The following is a 26,806-nucleotide window of genomic DNA, read 5'->3' as shown; positions in this document are numbered from 1 at the left end:
AGCTTATTTCTTATAAATTAAAACAGATCTTTCTTTTCCAGAATTATAAATTGATTATGATCTTGATTTAACATATTCATGATCTCTAAATTATGGTGGATTCAGTTTAAAATTTGAAAAAAAATGTTAACTTGATCTTTCTAAGGTTTAAACCAATCACAATTTTTTTTGACGATATGGCTATAACACATGATATGATAATTCAATTAAAGATAGTATGGGACACGATCTTTGTTATTAGCTTAATTTTCACAAACAGCATTACTGATTAAAGCCAAGTTTTGTTGAAAACTTTTAAATCTTGTTCTGCTACTTTAATCCTTTCAAGAATTTGGTTGAGTTACTTCTGTCATTTTGTAGCAACTTTGCTACATCCATTGTCATGTTATCTTGTGTTACACTTAAGGAAATGGACATTAAAACCATATGAAGCCAAAGCTGCAAAAAGGAAGACCGGAGTATGGAAAGCTCATGAATGCTTACAACAACAAACATGTAAGCTTCTTATAACTTCCTCTTTTTCAAAATTCATATAATCTTTGCACAATACTAGTTATCACTATAAAGCTAGAAAGGAGGCCTACTATCTCACTTCATCAATAAAATTAGACGAAAGCTTAAACAATGAGGGTAAATAAGTAGAATTTGAAAAGTCAAAATTTGAGGTACATGACGAAAATACAGAGGATAGTGAGCAGGTATTAATAGTTTTCGCAATTCTAGTGTATTTTATTGTTTGGATGCTTAAGTGTGCATCTAATAGGTTTAAGTTTTTGTTGACATGACTGTTGTAATGGCTCGCAATTCCCCCCTTCTTTTTGGGTGCTGAATCAACAGTATTACAGAATAAGTCCATAAACACTTAAAACTACTTTTTGCAGTTCCATTCATCATTTTACTTCACCTTTTCTGCTTCTCATTAACAAAAATTAATTTGCTAACAAATTGGATAAACCATATGTTCTTAGCTTCAACATATATCTTATCAAACGATTCATCTTTCTTGGTTTGCTTTGGATGGGTGCAGAACTTTATTAACTCACTATTTTAATTAATATTATGAATGTTTCCATCTATGCTCCTTTATTATACCTCTGTCTTCTACCTTGTGCAAATTGATCGAGACACTCAGCCCAATCAATATTTTCTGTCGCACTTAAATTGCTGTTGGAAACTAAAAAAAATTAAAATAAAAGGACAAACAAGTTTCTTCGCTTTGCTTATGAACACAACATACTGTAACAACCTTTATCTACCATGCATAATAATAAAAATAGGACTTTGTTCATGTTGGACTCGGGCAACGCCCACGTCCTTACTAGGACATCTAATAAGAGTGAGGAAAATTTGCCATCCTATGGGTGAAGCAGTTTAATAAAATGGAATAGATGCTATTTCTGGCGATTCATCACTTTAGAAACAAAAACACTGTGATTTTATGAAATCCAAGAAAAGCACCTTATATGCCAAGGAACAGATAAATATTAACAAAAGTAATGCTGAGAGCTTGATAAGAAAATAATTGAATGCTGAACGGGTGAGATAAGCAGGATTGGCTTGGCACCTTTTTGGCTGGCATTTGATTTTCCATTTTCTAGATGCTTGTGCTGATAATCTTGCTCAATTTTATCCAGAGTATGCAACTCATGGTATAACTCCTATCATTAGAGATAGTAAGTTACTACAACAGCCTTTTAGAATACAAAATATGTTTAGCAATTCCAAGACTTCTTTTCTAGCTGGGTGAAAATCTCGTGATGCTTTTTTCTCTTTTGATAATCGTAAGGTAAAATATCTAATGATGTCAAAGCAAGGATATAGAAATTTCACATTTATACATGATTGAAACCCACATTTGTAAAAGCATTACGCATAATGTTAAGTTGAAGAAACACAGATTTGGCGTAGCAACTACTTCCACAGCGCTTCCCCCTTTTTACTACCAAATTAGGTCAGTGACTAGCTGGTTTTCCACTTACATAGACAGTCAAACAGTTTACAAACAAACCTACTTGTCAAAAAATAAAGTTTAAAAGCAAACCTCAGAATTATATTTGTGAAATTTTTTATTTTATTTTTATTAAGGATGGGCAATGCTCAGATATAAATGGTAAATAATGTAAATGTGCACATAAACATGACCTGGGCCCAAACCAGATAGAAATATGTTTTCTTTTGTTTCCCGGTGACCGGTACTCACTTTGGGGCTCGACTGATGCGGATTTGCTCCAGGAAGTACCGCATTTTGGGGTAAAGTACTCCCTACCAAAAGCGATTCTGTTCCCAGGGCAACCAGCAGGTACCAACTCATAGAGATTACTTTCCATGTGCAAAATTAGTAACAGAAGTTGGAACAAAAAAAGTACACAACTTGAAGTTAACAAAAGAATTGTCATTCTCAGTCACATTTTCAAAGTATTTTCAAGCCTCATTCACCTAGAATCAAAAGAAGCTTATCTAGAAATCTTAGCATGCATTTTAAACCATAAAACTAAGTGAACTAAAACATCTAGAATATATAACAGAGAATTTTAGTTTAGTTACATGCCTAGCATGGCATGAGTTACTACCGTTTCTTTTAGGGATAAAGGACAAATATACCCCCCGAACTATCGTAAATGGTACGTAGATACCCTTCGTCATACTTTTGGGACATTGGTGCCCTTGCCGTCCAAAAACTAGAGTATATATGCCCTTCCCTCTAACGAAAGACTAAACAGGGACACGTGGCAAAATCTTATCCATCGATCCGATATTAATAAATGCCGGATCGGTGGATAAGATTATGACAAGTGTATGTCCGTTAGTTTAAAGGGTGTATATGCTCTAGTTTTTTTACGGCAGGGGCATCAATGTCCCAAAAGTATAACGAAGGGTATCCGCATACCATTTATAATAGTTCGAGGGTATATTTGTCCATTTTCCCTTTCTTTTATGATCTTTAAGCAAGTTCATGTTTTTGCTCCTATATCTGTATCAACTTTTCAAACTGTTTGACAGGCTTTATTTAAGTTGAGGGTCTATTGAAAACCCCCTCTCTATCACTACAGGATAGAAGTAAGGTCTGTGTACGCCATATCCTTCCTAGACCCAACTTGTAGGATTACACTAGGTATATTGTTGTTGTTGTTATGTTTTGTACGGTAAACCATGTTTGATTAGGCAACTAAATTTGTTGATTACTGCCTGATGTCTGATATATTCTCAAATGCAAACTGAAGTGAGCGTTGCTTCTTGGACCTAATATTCCATGTTGCTGATGACCAAGGCTGAGATTATTAACCACAAATTAGTCATACTGATCTAAAATCAACCACTGTGTAATATATATTTGGTGCTTGGTAAACAAAAAAGGAATATTAAGTTTTAACTTGTTTCTTGCCGATTGATTTTAACTGATGTTAATTTTTATTAAAAGAAAGCCTAGTAAAATATCTTTACAATTATAAATCTCTAATGAAGCTAGAACTTGACAATTTTAATTTTACAGAAGCGTGATAATACTAACAGCTGTATACTGAACCAGGGTCATCAGTTGCTCCATCATCAACTCAGCTTCTTCCTTCAATTGTCTCTGAGGGGTAGGCTCCCTCCTATATCTGGAAATATTAACGTGTAACAGTCATCAACAGAGTCAGTTAAAATTTCAATATATAGTAATTTATGAGGAAAGGTAAGAATCGTGCATATTACTTCTCAAAGAAGCGGTCCAAGTTGTGCCATTGTGGATCTTTACATTGACTTCCAAATCGAACTACTTCTCCAGCAAAAACCTGCAGTTCTTTCCTGCAATGCATGTCATATCAGTAGTAGAATTACTTGAAAAATGGGAGCATGATAAGCCCCCCTCAGAGAAGGCTTACTAATTAATAAAGTAGGTCAAAGTTACTATCCCCATTGCTAACCTCTTATCATCAGCAACTATACTTAGAAGTTCATCCATATCATTTGATACTAACAGCTGCACACTTTCTGAAGGTAGCACCACGTCTTTCAACTGTCGGATGCTTGTTCTCGAAAGTGAATGCATAAGACTAGAGCCTTTAACAATGGTGTTTGCAACCTCAAATGACAAAATAGATAGCTCATTTCCTTTAATTGTTGCACCAGAAACAAATCCATTGCTTAAATTCAAATTAGTCAAGCTGCTCCCAATGGTGTCCAATGCTTGCACGGTCCTTATAAATCCAGCACTTCCCGCTCTACCTAGACGAGAACTTACTTCTGCAACCTGCAACCATGTTTAGTGGCAAAGTTATCTTATTTTTGCTATTACTAGTTATTACCATAATTAGTATGAATCAAATAATAGCAAGAGGCTGCAAAATATGCACAATACAACAATCATTAAAGATGTAAAGACCTACCAAACTGTTATACTGAGCATTACAAAACAGTTAGAAACATAAATGAAGTTGTACTTTATAGGGGAATCTTAATAGCTCAGCTGGTGGCCAACCTGAATATCCACCTTGTCGGTGAGGGTTCCATTACCCACATTATAATCCCCTCCTCATTTCCCCTTCCCCTTCCCCTACCCCTAATTTAAGAAAAATGAGGTTGCACTTTATAAGCTTATACAACACACTAATAATAATGTATTGAACCAGCGAGATTGTGTTGAAATGGTAAGTACTACTTCATTCTTTACTAAGAAGTCTCGAATTCGAGTCCTCGCCTTCGTTAGGGAGCGCTTGACCCAAGGTGGAACTTTCCGCCGTGAATCCAAATTTAGTCGAATTCCAATGTGTATACCGGACATTAGAAGGTAAACCAAAAAAAAAGTTGTTCTTTATAAGCTTATAACACACTAATAATAGTGTAGTGAACCAATTATGCTGGAGCGGTAAAGTACTGCTTCATCCTTATTAAGAAGTCTTGGGTTCGAGTTCCCATGGGTACAGAGTTGCCTTCGTTGGGAAGCACTTTATCTCAAAGTGAAACTTCCCGGTGCAAATCCAAATTTAATCGGGTATTAGACATTAGATGTGAAACCAAAAAAATAAAAAGAAGTGTAGTGAAGGTGTATATAGATGTTTAGAACCTTAGGAACCCTGGTTGATTTAGATTTTTGTGACGAGAACCTAGGGATACCATCATAAAACTCATCCTCATTGATGATCTGCTGTGTATTCTTGTTATCCTGCAATGGTTGTGGACTCTTGGAGTAAGGATTCACTGACTTGCTATCATTCTTAGATGAACTTCCTCCCATAATGCAAAATTACAAACAAAAATAGCCAAAAAGTTTTGGGTTTGAGGTACTTTATTGCAATATGAAGAATTAGAGAAGCTGAATAGTAATTCAAATTCAAATACAGAACAAAAATCAAAACTTGATATTAGAGGAAAAAGGGAAACTACAAACTCACAGATTTTGGGGTTTGACAAAATCGAGATGCTGAGAATACCAACTATGTATGACTACTATTTCAACAACTAAATAAAAAATTGACAGAGAAGTCGTCAATTATGTCATATTACCATACACGCTTTCACTCTGAATTCGTCCAATTGTTGAAAAATAATGTATTTATATCCTATCTCAGTTCATCACATCACTTTTATTTTATCTTATTCCTATTAGGTATAAATATAAAATAGAAATAAAAGTAACAATAAAAAGTAAGTACAACACAGAGAGATTACTCATCCAACTGTTTCAAAAATAATGAGTATCTTTATTATTTCAAAATAAAAAAAATTATCTTCTTTGTTTTGAGATGAAAAATAGTTATGAAATAAAAAATTAGTGTATTGTTTAATTGTCATGTTTAGATATCTTATCTCCGCATTTATATCATAGTGATAGGATAAGTTATCGCATTTATATAGTGGGATACATTTTTCATGAGTCATGATAACTATCCCAAGTCATGGATTACTAGGTTCCTAACCAAACGACCTCTAAAATAAAAATCTATTTGTTTAGATATATATTTGACATATTTTTAATTTAAAATAATAAAATCGAATTTTATTTATTTTTTTTTTAAAATTATATGTCAATTCATTTTTTTTAAAATTAAAGGAATGTTTCTTTTATTGAGAAAACAAAATATAATGAGTGATTTTTTAAATATTTTTTTTAAGTAACAAAAATGGTCGAAGGCCATAATTATATTATATAAAATATAAAGAGAGGAAATTACACAAAGTGAACGTCCCCAAAGAGTGTATTGATTTTTGTCTTCCATGAGAAAAATCTTTTTAGACTAATATTTTATCCTACTTATGTATAGAACAAATATACGGTTGTCTAGGACTGGCATAAAAAATGGAAAACTTGAACTGTAAATTTGAAATGAACTTTTTGATAATTTGCCATTTGATATGGGATTTGAGAGTAAAATTTTATAATTGTGGTATTTGAGTTTGAATTTCGTACGAGATATTAGTATTATTTGTTATTCGATATTTTTCAAATATTAAATTATTTATTAAATGAATGTCATATATCAATATGTCCATTACACATTAGTACAAGTCCAAAGAGAAAGGTAACAACTAAACATAAACAATTCAACATTTCTTGCTCTCTTCTTACTTGTTGAATTCAAAATTTAAAAATTTCAAACTTAATATCAAACATTCCCTCTATTTGTGTCTCTCAACAACCAATACCTCAAATATTCTTAGAACAAATTTCCATGCTCAATTGATTGTTTTGCAAATCTTTTTTTTATTATTATTTTTTACTTTCTTTATTTTTCTTTTATTTGTTGTTTTTTCTTCTTATATTTTTTTTTTTAAAAAAATCTTCCTTATTTCTTTAATTCATTTTCTTTTTTCTCATAATTCTTTATTTTCCCTCCTTTTTTTCTTTGACTCTTATTGGTTTTTTTTATGAATCAAAAGTTAAGTAAAGACTAATCCGCAAAGATAATCTTTTTCTTTGACATGTAAGTGAACTTAAGAATTTTATTTCAAGTTAGTTAACGACATCTTTAATAGGAACCAAACATATATCTAATATAGAAAATTTGATGTATGTTAACATTCAATTGATAGAGTAATCTATGGAGAAGAACGTTGTAGTTTAAAGTAGTGTTTATCATCAGGCATAAGTTATTATTTTAAAACTTGAGTTATGTTTGTCGTTAGGATCAGTGTTAGAGAGTATCTCATAAGTTAGACATAGTGAAATACTATAAATTGTTGCACATAAAACATGTGTTATTTTTTTAAACTCTTCAGTTGTGTTTTACCTCTAAGGAACCAATTATTGTGTTCCCGATTAGTTAAACCAAGTAAAAATGATGTAAATTGCTGTCCATGAGGCATAACTTGTTTGTAGCAAGTTCTTGGACTAAGGTTTGCCTCTAAGACAAGAGTTATAGAGCATATCATAAATCAAGACACAATGTGATAGTGCCAGTCTTAGCCATGGGGCTTGACTTGTTGTTTGAAAATCCTTGAGCAAATAAGTTTTGCCTCTAAGGCAATAGTTATTAGAGGCAGAACTTATAGGGAATCTCATATATCAAAACGCTTGTTCATGAGTCAAACTTACTCTTTGGAAGTCCTTGAGCAAAGTCTTTGTAATGACCATTTTGGTTATTTTCTCTATTTTTGGTATTACTTATGTTTAGAGATTTCCTATAGCGGCCCCAACTCATTTATGATTATCGGACTAATAGTTTGGTCACTAGGTCGTTCATCTGGTTTTTATGCATGTTTTTCTATGAAACTTTGGAAGTTTGAATGGTTGACTTTGGTCAAAACTTCACGAAAATGATCTCAGTATGCAGTTCTTATGGTTATGTTAGCTTCGGAACATCGAATTTGATCTAGAAGGACCTTTCATTTAGGTGCTGAGACTTCCATACTCATTTTGAGAAACCTTAGTTAGTTTTGGCAAAAATGAAGCTTAAGTATGGGACACACTTTTTATTGAGACAACCACTATTCAATGTTTTGACAACTCCATTGAGTCTAAAATATTATTCTTTATTGGGTAGTATTTTTATTTGCATGGTTTGGATGCTGAATAAATCTCGAGAGTCAATTCAAGACTTGACAATTCAATCACAAAAGATGATGTATCAGTTGTTGGTGCAGTTGCCCCGGTGGAGAAAGGGCTTGATCTGGTGGAGAGTCGGCACTCGTGCGGAGCTGACCACTTCAACAAACCTTGCTAATGTAAGGTTGGGTCCGCTCTTACAGAGCTGATCAACCACTGACCTTTGCACAAGTCACCCATTTACCATTTTGGTGACATTGCTCTTGCGACGTTAGATTTGTCGAAGCGGCGATAACAATAATTAAAGCATAATTGTGTTCCTCTTTATTTTATTTTCGATTGTGAGTATTTGAGTGCTAACTCTTAGGCGATTCTTGTGGAAAATCATTGCACTTAGCTGGGAGTTTCTTAGAGACATCATAAGGGTCAATATTTTGATAAGAATTTCTCCCACTCGTAGTCTTTGTTTCCATAGCCTTTAAAAGAGAAAGCTAACTTTAAAAGGAACCCCTTTGAGCTATGTGTTTTTGAAATCTGCTTGCGCGTCTTGCCTCTGCCTTATCAATTCCCAAGTACTTTTTCTAGAGAAATTACCTGAGTTGTTTTGCATCCACCAACTTATCCCAATTTTGAATTCCTATTCAAAGAATACATTATTTAGTAACTCCTCATTCCAACCCCCTATGTCATCAAGGATTTCACCATTTCCATGTGATAATAGTTGACAGACTCTAGGTAAGTAGTAATTAAGAGCACCATTTTGTTTCATTGCCAAACAAAATACTTGAATAACCACATATGGATTCCCACCAAATCTCATGATGAAATAGATTTCTAGTTTCTAACAGGAACTTCCACACTTGAGACCCTCAATTCCAACAATTTGTGGTCTATGTCTTTTGCAATATCTATTCCAAGAAAAATTAGCCCACATAGACTTCTTTGTTCTAAAAGACCAATATAGTTGTATCTGTAACACCTCGTAGCCGAGAGAGGGAAGCTAAACGGATTTTAGAATGTCCAGGTATCACCCACGAGGGACCAACCACACCCAACCACACCCCATGGGTCAGTCCCTGTAACGACCAGAGAGTACCCCCTAGACGTTATCACGTACTTGACCTCGAAAAGGTCCTATTCAAGCCCTTAGCATAATTGTCACTGCATAATGAACTTGAAATGATGTGAAATTTAAAATTTTTTACCATAGAAGTTCAAACTACCTTTTCATAAAGCAAAATAGTAAGAATCCAATACCATTGTCACACATACACCATCTATTAATATGAGTACAACATAAAGTCTTCAAATAGGGTCCTTAGCCCTTTAGATACAATAGTCTTTTAGAACAAAAGCACATAAGGAAAGATTACTAAGTCTATTACATCAATAGAGAAATCATAAAGTGACATCAAGTGCATTAGTTCTCGGATCTTTGAGGACCTACCTCAAGTCTTGGAGATAAGAAGTCCACGATTTCTTCAAGGATGTAGAAGCAAACTAATTAGCCGGAACCTATACTCATATTGAAAAAGGAGAAAGGGGTTAGTACAATTGATGCACTAAGTATGGAAAAATGCATAAGAACCTTTAAAACATGAGAAAGGGACATGTATATGTCAAGTATGCATCCATGAGGTTTTTGAAAACCATTTACATCAACAACATAATAGATCAGACAATACCACAACCATATCCAACTACGTTATGACCTTAACACTTCCTAAGGTCTACTTGTGCAATGTAAAGCTAGCATCCCATAATACCAACTCTACCAAGTATCCCTTAGAACCCATCTTGGCCATACACATGACCTTTTTCGTTCTATCACATTTCATAATCATGAGTGAAACGCATGCATCATGAACCACATTTGAATATAGGAATATGCTCATTATAACCATTATCCATTTAATATACATGTTATCATTATCGTTTAATAACTACAAAGAACCACTCACAACACCCTTCCAAGTTAACTAGTGCAATGTACAAGTGAAGTCCCATACCCCCATTTCTACTTAGTAAGCTCATTAGGATGTCATGAACTAGTTCGTAATTCTTTCATTACTTCATTATTTAGGGAAGATAAATCATAACCAATATAGACCATGAGAGCTTACATGGAATCCGGTGTCATAAAGCCCCACATCGAAAAAGGGTGTTCTACTTGCCAAGATACAACCTAAATACTAGCTACTATATGGATCCACTAGCTCTGTCCTACGGGAGCACATAGTTAAGGGATAGGGACATTATTCAAGGGACTCTACCTATTGCACTAACGAGGGAGTCCCCTTCTTATGAATATCTCCAGGATGACCCAACATCCTGCATTAACGGAAGGGTTTTTTCCTCATTGGTCATATCCTCTTGGTGCTTAGTATACTTTCCAACTTACTACTATTAGTCCTTGTGTGAAGAGTAATTAATATTCATTCAATACAATTCAACATAAAGCTCTTTGATTCATTAAGTGAGAATACACTTTCATCCTAGAATCAACATACATATGTGAGTAGTATTTTTCACAATATCAATCATGTTGTTTTCATGAGAACTATAATTTCAATCAACACAAGAGATTAGCTTCATCCTACACAATTTATGCAACATAATAGGTAAGGTTCAAGGGAGTGGAAACCACCCAACAATACCTTTCTTTCGTCCTTTCATAAGTCATGTACCTCGCAAGCTACTTCAAAGTTCATATACTACATTCTCCATCATATATACAAACCCTAAGATGTACCCTCTTTTAAAGGTTAAGAAGCAAGTATCATAATCACCTCTATATACATCACAAGATACATGAAACAAGATTCTATGACTAGATAATCATCAATTACAATACATCATGTTCATATTTACTCAATTCATCCATTAACATTCATGAAATTAGGTCATAGGTGCTCATGGGTTCTTGAAAGATTTTCACAATAGAAATCATCAATTAATTCCAATATATTCATAATATAAGGCACATAACATAAAGAAAATGGGTTTGAAGTGAACCCATGGCTAGATTACAAGCCCTAGTTTATAGTCACAATACCAATTTCGAAAATAGAAGTTTTGAAGGGCTTCATGGAGAAACTAATCCATTAATCAACATCCCCATACCTTATTTGATGATATTCTATGAGTTTGAAATTAGAAATAATGAATCTTAAGTGCCCTAGCTTGAGTTCTTCCTTGTTCTTCAACGGTGGGTTAGGGAGAGAATTTGTGAGAGAGGAAAAGTGTGTTTTGATTTTTAATTTGGGAGTTATGAAGTGTTATCTAGTTTAATGAGTTAAAATCCCTAAATATACCTAAAAAATAAATTAGACCTACCTTACATATAATTGGCCAAGGGTGAATCACCCTTGGCTTGGCCATGCAGTGCACCATTCACAGGCATCAACAACGCCCTCAATCGACGGTCCGTCATTCCTTGCACGGACCAAACTAGCAGACGGTATTGATTTAGACAGTCTTCAAAATGGATCCAAGTCTATATATTCTAAGCATGGACTCACGACCTCCATCGAAGGGGCGTGAGTCCATTTACTAACCGTCGACTGCCTCATCGATTGGAAACTGTCTTGGACAGATTTTTGGTTCAAATGTTTGGGTCCTCCTCGAGGGCCCTTAGGGTGGTCTATGGGGAGTCATACCCAAACATTTTGACCCTACACATTAACTAAGGTGTACTATAAGAATTTTTATAAAGTTTGCCATTTATACGACTCTTCAAACCCTGTACAAAACTTAAAGGCACAGTAGTTAGCTTTTACAAGTCTCTGAACATCGTGGCTGTTCCTTGACGTTAAGGATTTAATACTTCCTAACCAATTCATTAGTTTAGGTCTAGAGTCATCATTATTCACTACGTGAGTCTCTATTTTAGGTTATGGAACTTTCGGGGTGTTACAGCCCCGTAGGTGGAAACCATGGACAATGCCTAAGGCTGACACATGCTAGGACCCATTGGTCCACGACCCGTGGTTTGTGTCCTTAGGTCCAAGGCCCAATTTTCAGATTTTTTTACCACGAACCACGATCGACCATGACAGATCGTAGGTCCATCCATGACACGTCAACATGGTCTCACGAATCAGATCTACTAGGGTAATTAAAGGGTACAATGAGCTTTCTAGATTTAATTAGAATTAAGTGGTGTCATTTTATCTTGGCATAGACCATCTATATAAGCACTTTAGACCCCTAAATTTATTCGTTCAAGTCATTCTCTCTAACTTACCAAAAGAATTGGGTTCCTCTCTCATACAATTCTCTCTCAAGAAAGTTGAAGAAGAAGAAAAGGGTAAAGCTATGTCAATTCAAGTTTCAAATCTTTCAATATTTATAGGCTTTGTAATCAAGGTATGATGGTTTATTCATCCATAAAATCCTTTCATCCATGGAGCCTCATGATTTCCCTAATTTAAATTAGAATTTCTCAAGTCAAATTAGGGTTTCTTCTAATGTTATGGGTTATGATCCAATTGAGTAGATTATGATTGTTTATGATAAATTGCATGTTTTTAGTATGATAGTACATGTATTCATGCCTAACCTATGATTCTAAGATGAACTTTATATAGATAGGTTTTATTTTATGAAAGGGGAAATTGAGGATTTAGATGAAATCTTTTAGGATTGATGAAATACAAGATAGATTGCTTGAGACTTGAGTAGATAGATATGAATTGCTTAGGTAAGAATGTAGACATGAATTGATTGAAATCAAGTATTATGATGTATTATGATTTGTAGGCTTTGAGGATAGAATGTATTGAGATCTAGGCATATGTGATGATTATGAGAAGTATTACTTTCAGAGAGGCTTATAGCTATGAATATTGATTGCTAGGTCTTTGAGAGTAAAACTAAAATGATGAATTATGAATAATAAGTCTTTGAGAGTGAAGCTTATATGATAATGGTAAATTAGTAGATAGAATTATTGTGGAAGGACTTTACCCACATGATCTACTCTATGTATGTATCAATGTATAATGTGAGGTTTTCTCACATATAATTATTCTAGGTTGAAAGGATTGCTCACCTAAAATGAATCAAAGCATGCATGAACTATAATATGTCGAAGTGTTGATATGAAATCCCTTCATGAATAGATTGACTTGGTAAGACAAGACCATGCATGGAGCTTGAGTTAGTAGATCTCATGGAGAGAAATCGTACCATTCAGGTTAGCTTGATCTAGCATGAGAGTATGCTTGCATGATAGCTTGAATGGTGAGACCACACCATTTCAGATTGAGCAATAGTACCCTTCAATGAGTAGCTTGGACTTGCATGAGAGGATGTTTTCCATGATATCTTGGTCTAGCATAATGGGGTACTTTTACTTGGTAGCCTTAAATTGGTAAATTGTAACCATTCATAAGTAATGATTTGTCTTGGACTAGTCAAGCGGTACTCTTCCATGAATAGTAAAGAATAGATAATGAGGGACTAATCCCTAACCAAAGTAGCATTGTTATGATGAAACAATATTACTACAAGGAAGTATTGTAAGTATGTTTTAATACGAGATTATGCTTGTCATGATGATTGTTTAGCTTGGATTGTAGCTTTGAATTGCCTTCCTTGATATGTATGACTATAGATGGATGACCTATGTGTTGAGTAAAAACAAATTGAGGTTACTTGAGAGATGTTCCTTTTATGGTATGGTGATTTATGTATATTGAATATGCTTATGACTTATGTTGTTACCTCTTACGCTTATGGTATATGTCATATGTTGCTAATGTATATGTTATACTTATGTTGATAAATATGCCAGCCATCATATTTAGTACATTTTTGTACTAACACATACTCTTGTCTACATTATTATTAAATGTAGGGTCTAGCGATATTAACCTCTGTCCCCGTGGCTAGGTTATAATAGAGAGTGAAGACTTGGTGAGTCCTCATAGCATTCGAGGATTTGATCATGTTTACTTTATGTCTTTAATTTTATGTTTTAGCATTATTGTATGGGCTGTGTCCCTAAGACTTTCTTGTATTATATGGTTTGAGACTAGTGTTAAAGACTTTCGCTTCATCTTACTTTATGTTATGATATGTTAAGTGGCTTGTATGTGGCCTTTAGGAGTATTATACGCCATGTTACATCTAGGATGTAACCCTCGATCATGACAATAACACCTCAGAAATTAATAAGTGAGTTGGAAGCTAAAAAGTTACAGAAACGTTATTAGTGTCAATTTGAAGAAGACCACCTACAATTCGTAGAAGGTGATCGTATAAGCTGAGTTTGTAAATTGATAATGTCAACTCCTAGATGAGTACCTATGAACCAAGATGAAAGTTTGTATGAAGTTGTAACAGGGCAGAAGAGACCTACACATAGACAAGTTTTGATGAACCTTAAATTTACGGTTCATATTATAGATTGTATGATAGCATTGCATAATTATGAAATCATGCTAAGAAACACTTTACATGACACGTAATAACCAATCTTAAATCACAAGAGAAAAGGTTTAGAAAACATAAGTCATAGTCATAGTCAATGCAAGTTAAACATTTTTAAAACACTTGTGAGATACTTTCATAAAGTTACCTTAGTTCAATATTGTGGGAAGTTTACAATATAGCCGACATAAACCATGTGATCTATAACATGAAATCCTATGTATATACCACATTAAAAAGATGTCCTTACTTTCAAGGTAAGAACCATAAACTTCTAGCTTAAATGGACCCACTAGCTATGTCTTTCTAAGACAAATCCTACGGGGGCATAGAGTTAGGGACAAGAAGATTTCTTCTAGAAACCTGATCTCTACTAAAGGAAGAGACTCAATCTCAAAGTCCTCTCGGTGCTAAGTAAAATCTCATGGAATAGTCATAAATCATATTCGTAGTATCATCCATGCAAAGGCACAATTAAGACACCAATCAAAGCTAAAGTTCATTTAGAATAGATCCTTAATCATGATTCAACTAAGGTGAGAAAACATTCTAACCTTACAAATAATTTGTGTAGGAACCTTTTGAAACAACAACAACATCGATGCGTTATTGTCAAAGCAACCTTAAATCATTTATATCAATTTCATAAAAGAACATGCATGTCTTCATAAAATCATCTTTAATAGTTCATAATCTTCATCATATAATCATAGTCTAGAAATCATGGATCATTCAGGGGTTCATGTGAATTCAACTCAAAAACATATAATTACTTTCAATTCATGCATAAAAAGATAGAAAATAATCAATTAGATCATAATTGGAAAGAACCCATGAAGATTAAATAAAACTCTAACTTTGATTTGAGAATATAACTTGTAAAATTGGACGAAGTTTTAGGAATCCTGTTAGGAAAGGAATCAATAGGTTAATATTAACATACCTTAGCGCTCAAATCCCAACTTCTATGGTGAATTTGACACCTTGGTGCTTGAAACCCAAATTTGCTCTTCCTTGGCTTAATGGAAATTTGGAAGGGATGAACTTGGAGGGAATTTAGGAGTTTAGGGGAATGATTTAGAATGGGTAGTTTTAAGGCCTAAAAGACTTATATATGGCTTAGTATTAGGACCAAAACAACCAAGTCTTGGCATTAATCATTTAGGAAAAAGACTCAAAAGCCCCTTAAAATTAATTGTCTCTTACTGTTTGTATTTACGATCCCTAGGACTTTCTACGAACTGTACTAGACAACTCTAGGAAAGTACAAAACTTTTAGAATTGGACCAACTTTAAAGAAACCTGTTTACGACCCATAGGTCTTCCTACGATCTGTAGACACCAGTTGTAGAAACCAACTAAACCTTCAAAATTTCACTATGTCTAGGACTTATATACGAAGCTATCAATAACTCGTACAATGGTTGACAGGTCATCCTGTGCAACCGTAAAAAGAGGTATTGGTACTTGATTTTTTAAAAAATTATTTTCCCTCTTCTACAAATGCCATCTACGGCCTGTAGAAGTTTCTACAGTTCGTAGATGGTGACCCGTTGACACAACCTGCAGCCCAAAAATCCCTTTCTTTCTTTTTTAAAATTCAAGGTGTTAAAATATCTCCCCCTCGGGAATATTCATCCTCGAATGGGACTCAAACTGGTATGAATAGAGTAGAAGAGAAACTAACAACCAAACATGAATGCAATTTTATCAAAATAAACATAACCAAGGAGGAACATCATTCTAAGATAATCATATTCAAAACATCATTTTATAATACATACATTCAAATCTTAGTTGAATACACATAATCATGAAGTAATCAATGAAGATAACTAGTTTCCTCAAAGAGCATATTGTTCCACAAGTTTGCATGCATGATGAAACATAAGAATAACTAAGACACATGAATCCAAAAAAATGAACCATAAACAGCTAAATACCTCAAGCTATAGTAGGATCAGAGGGAAATAGATGGGAATAAAGGGACATTATATAGGCCTCGGCTCCCAAGTAGCACCATCAACCCTTTGATTCCTCCACAGCACTTCTACGGATGCTACTTCCTTATTTCACAACTTTTTAACTTTTATTCGTAAGTCTCAACCATAAATTCTTCATAAGAAAGGCTCTCCTTTATACCAAGACTCTCGAATGATATAATATATATTGGATCACCAACACATTTCTTAAACAAAGAGACATTCAAAATTGGATGCACCAATGCTAAATCATCTGGCAAATCAAGTTTATGAGCAACATTTCCAGTGTGCCTCAAAATCTTATATGGGTATACATATCGGGGATCAAGATTTGCTTTCTTTCCAAACCTCATTAAACCTTTCATAGGTAATCAAGTAAACCCAATCATCCATCCCAAAATCCAAATCCCTTCTTATAACATCGACATAGGACTTTTGTTGACTTTGAGCCATTTTCAACCTTCGTCTAATAAGAAAAACATTCTCTAGATCCTCATGTAACAAGTCATACCTATCAATGCACCTCACAAACTTTACACCAACCTATAGGTAATATACTCCTCCTACATAAAGAGCCCAAAATGGAGCCATACTAATACTTGAATGCTAGCTATTATTATATGCAAACTCTATCAAAGGCAAGTGAATATCCCAATTAATATTGAACTACATTAGAAACTCCATATCTTCCAAAGTTTGAGAAGTACACTCCGCTTTCCCATAGGTTTGAGGATGAAAGGTAGTACTAAGCTTAATAAAAATACAAAGGACATTTTGGAAGGACTTCAAAAATTAAGAAGTAAATTAGGTACTATGATCAAAGATAACAAATCCATCTCTTTTAGATACAACTAGCATACTCTTCACCTAATAGGAAACCTTGTCCGGAATGAGATAAGCTGACTTCGTCATACAATTAGCGATAACCCAAATGAGTCATAGTACTGGCGAGTGTGGGGTAAACCCACAATAAAGTCCATATTCAGATCTTCCCAATTTCAAGTAGGAATTCTAATGTCTTGGGACAAACCTCTCGGCCTTTGATGCTCCACTTTCACTTGCTCAAAATTAGGACACTTAGCCACAAATTTCGTAATAGTCTTCTTCATCCCATTCCACAAATAGACCTCCCACAAGTCACGGTACATCTTGGTGGTTCTGGGTGAATAAAATATCTGGAACTATGAGTTTCTTATGAGATTTGTTATCTTAAGTAATCGACATTGGGAACACAAAAATAACCTTGATATTAAAGCACACCATCATTTCTTTGGGAGAAAGACTCAATAAACTTTTTAACCACCACTTTCTTCAGTTGAACCAAAATCAGTTCAAGAACTTTCCTGACTTTCACATTCGACAAAAAAGACGACTTTGAACCATTGTGAACTGTAACACCACCTTCATCAGAATCAACCAATCAAACACCCAATCAAGCCAATCTATGAACATCACAAACCAAATCCTTCTTATAATCCTCAACTGAGCAACATTACCCATTATTAATAGACTGAGAGCATCCGCCACCACATTTGCCTTGCTTGGGTGGTAAATGACACTCGTGTTATAGTCCTTCAAGAATTCTAGCCATCTACGTTGGAGAAAGTTGATTCTTTTGCTTGAACATGTTTTTCAAGCTCTCATGGTCGGGAAAGACATCAACATAGACACCATACAAATAGTTTCTCCAATTTTTTAAGGCAAATACTACCGTTGTTAGATCCAAATCATGGGTAGAATATTTCTTTTCATTAATCTTAATTTTCCTTGAAGCATAATAAACAACCTTCCAATTTTGTTTAAGAACACACCTTAATGCGATCCTTGAAGCATTACAAAAAAAACGGCATCAAACCCTTCTAGTAAAGTCAACATTAGAGCGGAGGTAAATCTATCTTTCAACTTTTGAAAACCATTATCAAACGCTTTCAAACATGAGAACTTAAGTTTCTTTTGTGTCAATACAGTCAATGGATAGGCAATCAAAGAAAACCTTCCACAAACCTTCTATATTAATCATTCGAACCCAAGAAACTTTGAATATCTAAAGGGGACAGTGATAACGGTCTAGACTAACTATTAACTACATATGTCTTCTTATGATCTACCTTCATACCATTACCAGAAACAATGTGACCTAGGAAAGCCATGTATCTCAACCAAAACTCGCATTTACTAAACCTAACTAATAGTTGTTGGTCCTTGAGGACTTACAACATCATCTTCAAATAATCGATATACTAATCATCACTGCTTGAGTAAATCAAGATGCCATCGATAAACACAATCACAAACATGTCTAGATTTTGTCTAGACACTCGATTCATCATGTCCATGAATGTGGTCTACGCATTAGACAAACCAAACGACATTGCTAATAATTCATGATGATCGTACCGAGTCCAAAAGGTTGTCTTCAGAATGTCATCTTTCTTTACCCTCAATTGGTGTTAACCTGACCGAATATGTATCTTAGAGAAGTAACTCGCTTTTTGGAGTTGATCAAATAAATCATATATCCTTGAAAGATGATACTTATTCATAATGGTAACCTTGATAAATTTCCAATAATCAATACACATGAAAAAGAACCATCCTTTTTATGCATAAATAAAACTGGAGCACCATAGAGAGATATTCGATTGGATGAAACCTTTATCTAACAAATCCTTTAATTTATCTTTCAATTCCTTAATTTTTTCCACATCCATATGGTAAGGAGGAATAAATATATGTTGCGTTTACGGAATAAGGTCAATACCGAAGTATATTTTACTTTCAGAAGAGACACTGAGTAGATCATTGAGAAACACTTCTAGAAACTCATTCATAAAGGGGACTGACTCAAGAATAGGGTTCCAGAATTCGTATCTCTAACCCTAACAATATGGTACATGCAACCTTTAGAAATATTTTTTCTAAATTTACGACAAGAAACAATTGACCTTAGGCATATAATTTCCCCCTTTCCACTCTTGGCTAGATTCATTTGGAAACTCAAAAACTTGACCATCGGGTTATTCAATCAATAGAAGCATAAAAATAATGGAGTCAATACATATCAAGAATAATATCAAACTCTACTAGATCAACATGAGTGGCTCTATGGAATAATGAGATGGGATAATTTCTATTGACTCTTTCGGCGACAATAGATTCACCAATAAGATTAGAGACAGAAGAAGGATCAAACAATACATACGAATAAATATTAAACCTCATATACATATATGGTGTTACAATAGACAAAGTAGCACCGATATTGTTACGCCATCTAAACTAGAAGACTAAACTAGAGACTAAATCATAAACTAGTGGACTGAACGGAGTCTAACATAAGGAGTAGAGTCGTAAAATAACTTCTGGAAACTAGTACAAGTGACTTTGGGTATGAACGTCAATCCAGGACCGTAAAGAACCCCCCTTACCATGGGTCCTTGAGGAGGACCAAAAGGGTTGCCAAAACATTATCAAAAATGCAGCCTCACCTACGAAAAAGCACCCACGAATCGTAGGTGGATCCACGTCCCATAGATGGGGTTGTGGGTCGAGGTTGAGCCTCCCATGAATCCTCCAACTTGCAGGCACAAACAGCGGATGACCGGCATGGACGGTGGTCCCACCCATGGTCCGTGGGTCCCAAACGTGGATCACCCCTAAAACTGACTTCTGGCAGTTGAGTCTAGTGGTTCTTTAGTAATTTCCTAATTAATTAATGGTTATGTGGTGTCATTTTAAGATTATTTTAAAGGACTATATAAGTATTTTTCCGCATAAAATAACCCATCTAAGGTCATACTCATAAATTTCCAAAACCAAATCAAAACCTCTCCAAATATTCTCTTTATAAGATTCTATTAAAGAACAAGAGCAATGTCAAGATTAGGGTTCAAGGTCCAGCCTTTACTCTCAAATTTTATGTAGAATCTATCAATTAAGGTATGAAATCTTGATCCATGAAACATTTTCTTCTATGGAGCCCTTAAACTTTCCAATTTTAAACTAGGAAAAAGCTTCAAAGACATAGGTTTTTCTTCAAATCACGGATTCTTTCTCAAATTTTTTTCAAAGGTTTAATTGTCATATATTATGCATAAATTAATGTTTTTATGATCAATTTACCATGAATCCATGAAATCCCCTCTAACCCTAATTATATGAATGCAATGTGGGTGAATTTTTAGTAAACTTAATTGTAGGAAAAGCTGAATATGGACTTTGTTGTGGGATTTCCTCATACTAGATGGAAACATAATTATATTTGGGTCATTGTTGATTGGTTGAAAAAATCAGACCATTTCGTTTCCATCAAGGTTCCCCTTTCGGCAGAAAATTATGCTAAGTTTTACATAAGGGAGATAGTGAGGCTATACGGGGTTCCATTATCCATTATGATAATTTTTACATAAGGGATATAATGAGTCTACATGGGTTCCCTTGTCCATCATTTCGGATCGGGGTACTCAATTTACTTCATATTTTTAGAAGTTATTCCAAAAGGGGCTTGGTACTAAGGTGAAGTTTAGCATCACTTTTCACCCTAAAACAAATGGTCAAGCGGAGTGCACTATTCGGACTTTAGAGGATATGTGTAGGGAGTGTGTTATAGATTTCAAGGGTAATTGGGAAGACCACTTGCCCTTAATAGAATTCTCCTCCAATAATAGTCACCATTCAACTATCGGCATAACTCTTTTTAAAGACTTGTATGGTAGAAAATGTAGGTCTTTGATGCATTGATCTAATATAGGTGATGTTTCTTTTATTGGTCCCGAGTCGGTTTATTAGGCCATTTCAAAGGTTTGGCTCATTAGAGAAAGATTGAAAATGGCTCAAAGTAGGCAAAAGTCCTATTATGATGTGAGGAGGAGGAACCTAGATTTTAAGGTAGGATATTGGGTATATATGAGAATCTCACCGATGAAAGGTGTGATGAGGTTCGGAAAAAAAGAGAAACTTAGTCCCAGGTATATGCGCCCTTAAAAAATTGTGAAGTGTATTGGGAAAGTTGCATTAAGTTAGACTTGCCAAATGAGTTGTCTCTGGTTTACCAAGTGTTTCATGTTTCTATGCTTAAAAAGTGTGTTGGGACACGGAGTCCATTATTCCCTTGGAAGGGTTGGGTGTATATGAAAGTCTTTCTTATGAAGAGGTTCCGGTAGAAATTCTTGACGGGCAAGTAAAAAAGTTGAGAAACAAGAAAGTAACATACATTAAGTTTCGTGGAGAAATTATCTAGTTGAGGGTGCTACTTCGAAGAACGAGTCTGATATGAAGTCCCGATACGCTCATCCTTTTCCTTCTTCCCTTACTTAAGCTTGAGGTAAGTAGTTCCTATTGAATTTCCTTGTTGGGGATTCATGTGTCAATTATGTGTTCTCCATGATTTCCTTAAATAATGCATGTTCTTCATAAGATTCATGTTTAATGTGAAAATAAGTTTTTATGATTAATGTTCCTCATGTTGTTATACATTTAGTATGAGTTTCTTATTTGACTTCATGAGATGTTTTGAAGAACATGCTTTAGTATGCTCTTGGGAGAAATTGCATATTTGCTCCATGATGTTGTGTTGAGCATTATTTTTGTTGGAAAAGTGAATTCCTCAATTAAAGTAAATAAATATTGAGCTTTGTACATATTTGGTTGTTAGATGTAGTTCCTACTCCTTTATTATGCATTGATCATGTTTGAGATGAAGTTCAAGTTGCCTCCCTTAAATATTATATGTTGTTTATAGTGCATTTGTAACTTTTTCATATTTTGATGTTTCATGCATTATGGGCTGCTTTTATTGAGTTTAAAATTCCTTAACATATCTATATTGTCATTCAAGAACGAATTTCCCAAAAAAGGAGATAATGTTACACCCCCGAAAACTAGAAAACTAAACTAGAGCCTAAATCATAAGCTAGTGGCCTAAACGGAGTATAACATAAAGATTAGATTCGTAAAATAGCTTCCAAAAACTAGTACAAGTGTTTTTGGTATGAAATTCAAGGCATGACCCCAAGGACCCCCCTCCAAGGGTCCTTGAAGAGGACCAAGGGAGTTGCCAAAAAGCTGTCAAAATGCAGCCTCACCTACGGATGGGCACCAACGAACCGAGGGTGAACCCACGCCCCATAGGTGGGGTCGTGGGTATCTCCTCTGAATTCTCCAACTTATAACCACAAACAACGGATGACCACCACGTGTCCTGGTCCCCAAATGTGGATCACCTCTGAAACTGCCTTTTAGTAGTTGATTCTAGGGGTTCTTTAGTAATTTCCTGATTAATTAATAGTTTTGTGGTGTCGATTTAAGCTTATTTTAAAGGGTTATATAAGTATTTTTATCACCTAAAATAACCCATCTAAAGTCATTATCATTAATTCCTAAAACTAAATCAAAACCTCTCCAAATATTCTCTCTAAGACTCCATTGAAAAAAAATAGCAAGGTCAAGCTTAGGGTTCAAGGTCGAAGATGTATTCTCAAATTTCATGTGAAATCAATCAATTAAGGTATAGTAATCTTGATCCATGGAACACTTTCTTTCACGGAGCCCTTAAACTATATGATTTCAACCTAGGAAGAAACTTCAAAGACCTAGGGTTTTCTTCCAATCATGGATTCTTTCTCGAATTGTTTTCAAAGGTTTAATTTTCATATATTATGGATTAATTAATGTTTTTAAAATATTTTTATGATCAATATACCATGTATACATGAAATCCCCTCTAACCCTAATTTTATGAATGCAATGTGGGTGAATTTGTTAAGGTCAATTGTATTGAATTGTTCTTGTTGTATGTGGTTTCTTGATAATAGTATTCATGTGGAATGTAATAACCATATTTTGATTGAGGGAATGTGATCCTTAATTAAAGATGGGTAAGACATGATATTTATACCAAATTATGAGTTACATGTATATGCACTATATGAACATGATTATAACCTTATTATTGTGTTTATTGAAAGTTCATTCTTATAAACACAAAATGATCAATAGTGAAAGTTCTTCTAACAATGATAGGGTTCTAAGGTTGAAAAGTCCATTCTCACAAAATGAACCTATGAGGTATTATTGTGAATTGTGTTGGATGGAGGGTAAGATACTCCTTCATACTTATAAATTCAATTCAAAGACTAAATATGACATTGTGGAAAGTAATGCTTAGCACAGAGTGGATATTGAATATGAGATAGAGGCTTTCCCTGCAATCAAATAGGCCCGAGTATCCAAGTGTAATCTCATGAGATGGAAGTTCCCCAGTGAAGTGGGGTTCTAATAAGAATCTATGTATCCCATACTATGTGCCCTCATATTTCTTTAACTAGTGGATCTACTTAAAAACTATACATTTAGTTCTACCTTAGGCAAGTAGGACACTTATTTTTTGTGTGAGGCATGACACAGAATTTCATATCTGGCTTACATGGTGTATGTTGGGTAAGGCTTATTCCCAAAGTAATAACAAAGGCAAAGTATTAACATGTTTGCTTAAGGAGTTTACTTAGCATTGGTAGGATTATAGGGTCTTACTTATGCATGACACAAATAGATTTTGAAAGTATTCATGGTGTGTTCCTATTATGATGTGATGACTTATAAATTGGTTATACTTATGATACATGCTTTTATAACAATTTTCATTATCATTCTCAAACGTTACAAAGATGCATGCTCTTTACTAAACTGTCCCTTTTTGCATATTTTCATGATTTTGTTCATGATTATCATACTTAGTACATTAAATATTCTAACCCATATTTCTTCTATTTTTCTAACATGTATAGGTTCTGGTGTGTGAGGATATTGACCCATATATTTGAATTTTAGGTTGGATACTCTTCAAGCTTGTGGTATGTCCTCATGGATCCGAGGAGAAGAGATTTATTGTTGTTTCACTTCTTTGTTGTACTAGAAAATTTCATATTCTCTATTGTAAGGGTTGTGACCATATTGTTTTAAGATTGCGATTGTAGTATATGGCTTAATGAGACTGTGTCTAGAATTCCACTTTACTTTTACAAAGATTTTCTTTAAGACTTGAAATTGTGTTGTTTTTATTCTTTATTATTCTATACTTATGTGATGATGATAAGCTAAATGACATACTTGGGACCTTTCGAGGTTCCATGTGCCATAATACGTCTAGGGGGTACCCTTGGGTCGTAATAGGGATAAAAGGAAGCATAAACATCAAGATGAAAGACTTTCAACATACCAGTAACCATAACGGGAGAAACCTGTTGCTCATGTCGAGTTTGAAGTAAACCTGAACCAATAAGCCAAATTTGCCTAGATTCTCTTTCCTTAGAATTAAGTGATGCAAACTCCTTTATCTTGTGACCACTCTTGCTACAGCCAAAGCAACCATTTCTATCGGCTTAGCATTTATCCTCATGCTTCTTTCCACACCTAGCACAAGTAAGACAATGAAGATCCACCATTGTTTTTCCTTCTTGAGGCTTATTGTTGTTGAACTTTGGAATCGAAGCATTAGAGAAACCTTGATCGGAGGACCTTTATCAGTATCTAGAACGACCATATCCATCGAACCTTGAATGTGAAAAGTCACCATCACTGATTCTTTCCCTATTTACCTGTCTAGATATTTCCTTAAGTTTGTCCTCTTATATTTGTTGGACATGTATCATTAAAATATCTATTTCCTTAACTATCATGGAGATACAACATTCCTTAACAACCATTTTGGACACAACCAAAACAAACTTGCGTATCTTTGGATTAGACTCGACAACCATAGTAGGAGCATATCTAGACAATCGTTTGAATTTTGAAGCATAGTCTTTCACACTTATATTAATTAACTCAAGAATTTTGTCCTCCCTCATCTCAGGGGGAAAGAACCTTATGGAGGAAGCAACTTTGAGCTTTTCCCGATCAAAAGTGCTCGCATCAACAACTTTATCTTCCTTCAATTTGTTTGAACAAAACTTGAGCAACACTCTTATATTTATAAGCAACCCAATTCCTCCTTTTCAACCAGAGTGACTCCCATAATCAACAAGACCTTATACACATAATCAATGAACTCATGAAGATCTTTCTCAACCTTGGAACCTTAAAACCCATAGGGTTTCATTCTAGTGAAGTCTCTCACTCTATTTGCCACCGTACCCACATTCGAGTTCATGGGACCACAATCTCCCTACTGTCTTGAGAGTCATGGACTGACCTAACACTTGAAAAGCAGCTGGAAACTCTCCATTAATCACTTGTTCGACTAAAGCGTCAGCCAAAACTTGAGGAGATTCTTGAGGAGCTTGTGCAACTTCTTGTTCCATATTGGCACCCACATTCTTTATAATGTATGCTCTTCGAGGGGTCATATCCTGAAAAGCATGTGATACGGATTAGGAGAGATACATATAGATTCATACTCTATCGCACAACTTTAGAGTAATGAAAGAAATGGAGTTTCCTAAACATCTTATAGCCTCTTATTCATAAATGTGACATTTCAAAAAGACTCTACTCAACGTGGGTTATGATATATCCTAGGACCTTTTTAAACCTTGCGCTCTAAATACGATTTTTTTCATAACCCAATGTATACCCTAAGCATAACGTAGCGTATAGAACCCCGAGAGGCTATAGATAAGCCACTTATCATACATCATATATATTAAGAGAGATAAAGACTTCCATAGAAATTCTCTTATATTATAAATGAGTTTGAAAACAACAGAATTCTAATACAAGTCTCAATAAGCCATCGAATACATCATAAGAAAAGTGATTAGGACATAAACCATACATCACATACGAAGTCCAAAAATGGAAATGACATAAAGCTATAAGTATCTTGGTCCTCAAAATATGAAGACTTACCAATCTTCAAAGCCAGTAGAACCAACTAGCCACGAGTATGAGAGGTAGTAACGTCAAACCCTATATTAGTGAAACAATTTAAGCAAAAGAATACATTAGTACATGTAATTTATTAAGTATGGTATATGTGTATAAGAGTTATCAAATCATGCTAAAAATGATTTTGCATGACATGCAATGACCAAACTTAGATCATGAGAGAAAAAGAGTTAGAAAACATAAATCATAATCATGGTCAATGCAAGCTAAACATCTTTAAAAATGTGAGATACTTTCATAAAATAACCTAATTTCATTATTGTGAAAAGTTTATCATATAACTAATATAGACCATGTGAACTATTCCATGCAATTCGTGTCTATCCCAGATCGAATATAGATATCATTACTTCCCAAGGTAAGAACCATACTCTTATAGCTTAGGTTGACCCACTAGCTATTTATTTCTAAGAAAAATACCAAGGGGTCACGTAGTTAGGTACAATGCAATTTCTTCTAGAGACCTGACCTCTACTAATGGTAGAGCCTCTATCTAAATAAAATCTCACAGAATAGTCATTAATCATATTTGTAGTATCAT

The 26,806-nt window shown here is 34.5% G+C and overlaps 1 protein-coding gene across 1 annotated transcript in view; it reads right to left on the bottom strand.

Moving 5' to 3' along the window:
• The window catches only part of LOC107018295, a 33,262-nt gene extending 7,583 nt beyond the window's left edge, over positions 1-25,679 (bottom strand). Inside the window, exons 1-10 of the mRNA XM_015218746.2 lie at positions 25,548-25,679; positions 25,105-25,307; positions 24,596-24,729; positions 17,684-17,781; positions 5,373-5,414; positions 5,045-5,143; positions 3,906-4,231; positions 3,694-3,786; positions 3,509-3,599; positions 1,565-1,658 (exon numbers count right to left, since the gene is read on the bottom strand). Coding sequence (XP_015074232.2) covers positions 1,565-1,658; positions 3,509-3,599; positions 3,694-3,786; positions 3,906-4,231; positions 5,045-5,143; positions 5,373-5,414; positions 17,684-17,781; positions 24,596-24,729; positions 25,105-25,307; positions 25,548-25,679 — 1,312 coding nt within the window. The remainder of the gene's footprint in view (positions 1-1,564; positions 1,659-3,508; positions 3,600-3,693; positions 3,787-3,905; positions 4,232-5,044; positions 5,144-5,372; positions 5,415-17,683; positions 17,782-24,595; positions 24,730-25,104; positions 25,308-25,547) is intronic.
• Between the last annotated feature and the right edge of the window lie 1,127 nt (positions 25,680-26,806).

This window comes from Solanum pennellii, chromosome 4 (genome assembly GCF_001406875.1).
Source record: "Solanum pennellii chromosome 4, SPENNV200".
NCBI lineage: Eukaryota > Viridiplantae > Streptophyta > Magnoliopsida > Solanales > Solanaceae > Solanum > Solanum pennellii.
This window is presented reverse-complemented; position numbering and strand designations above follow the sequence as displayed.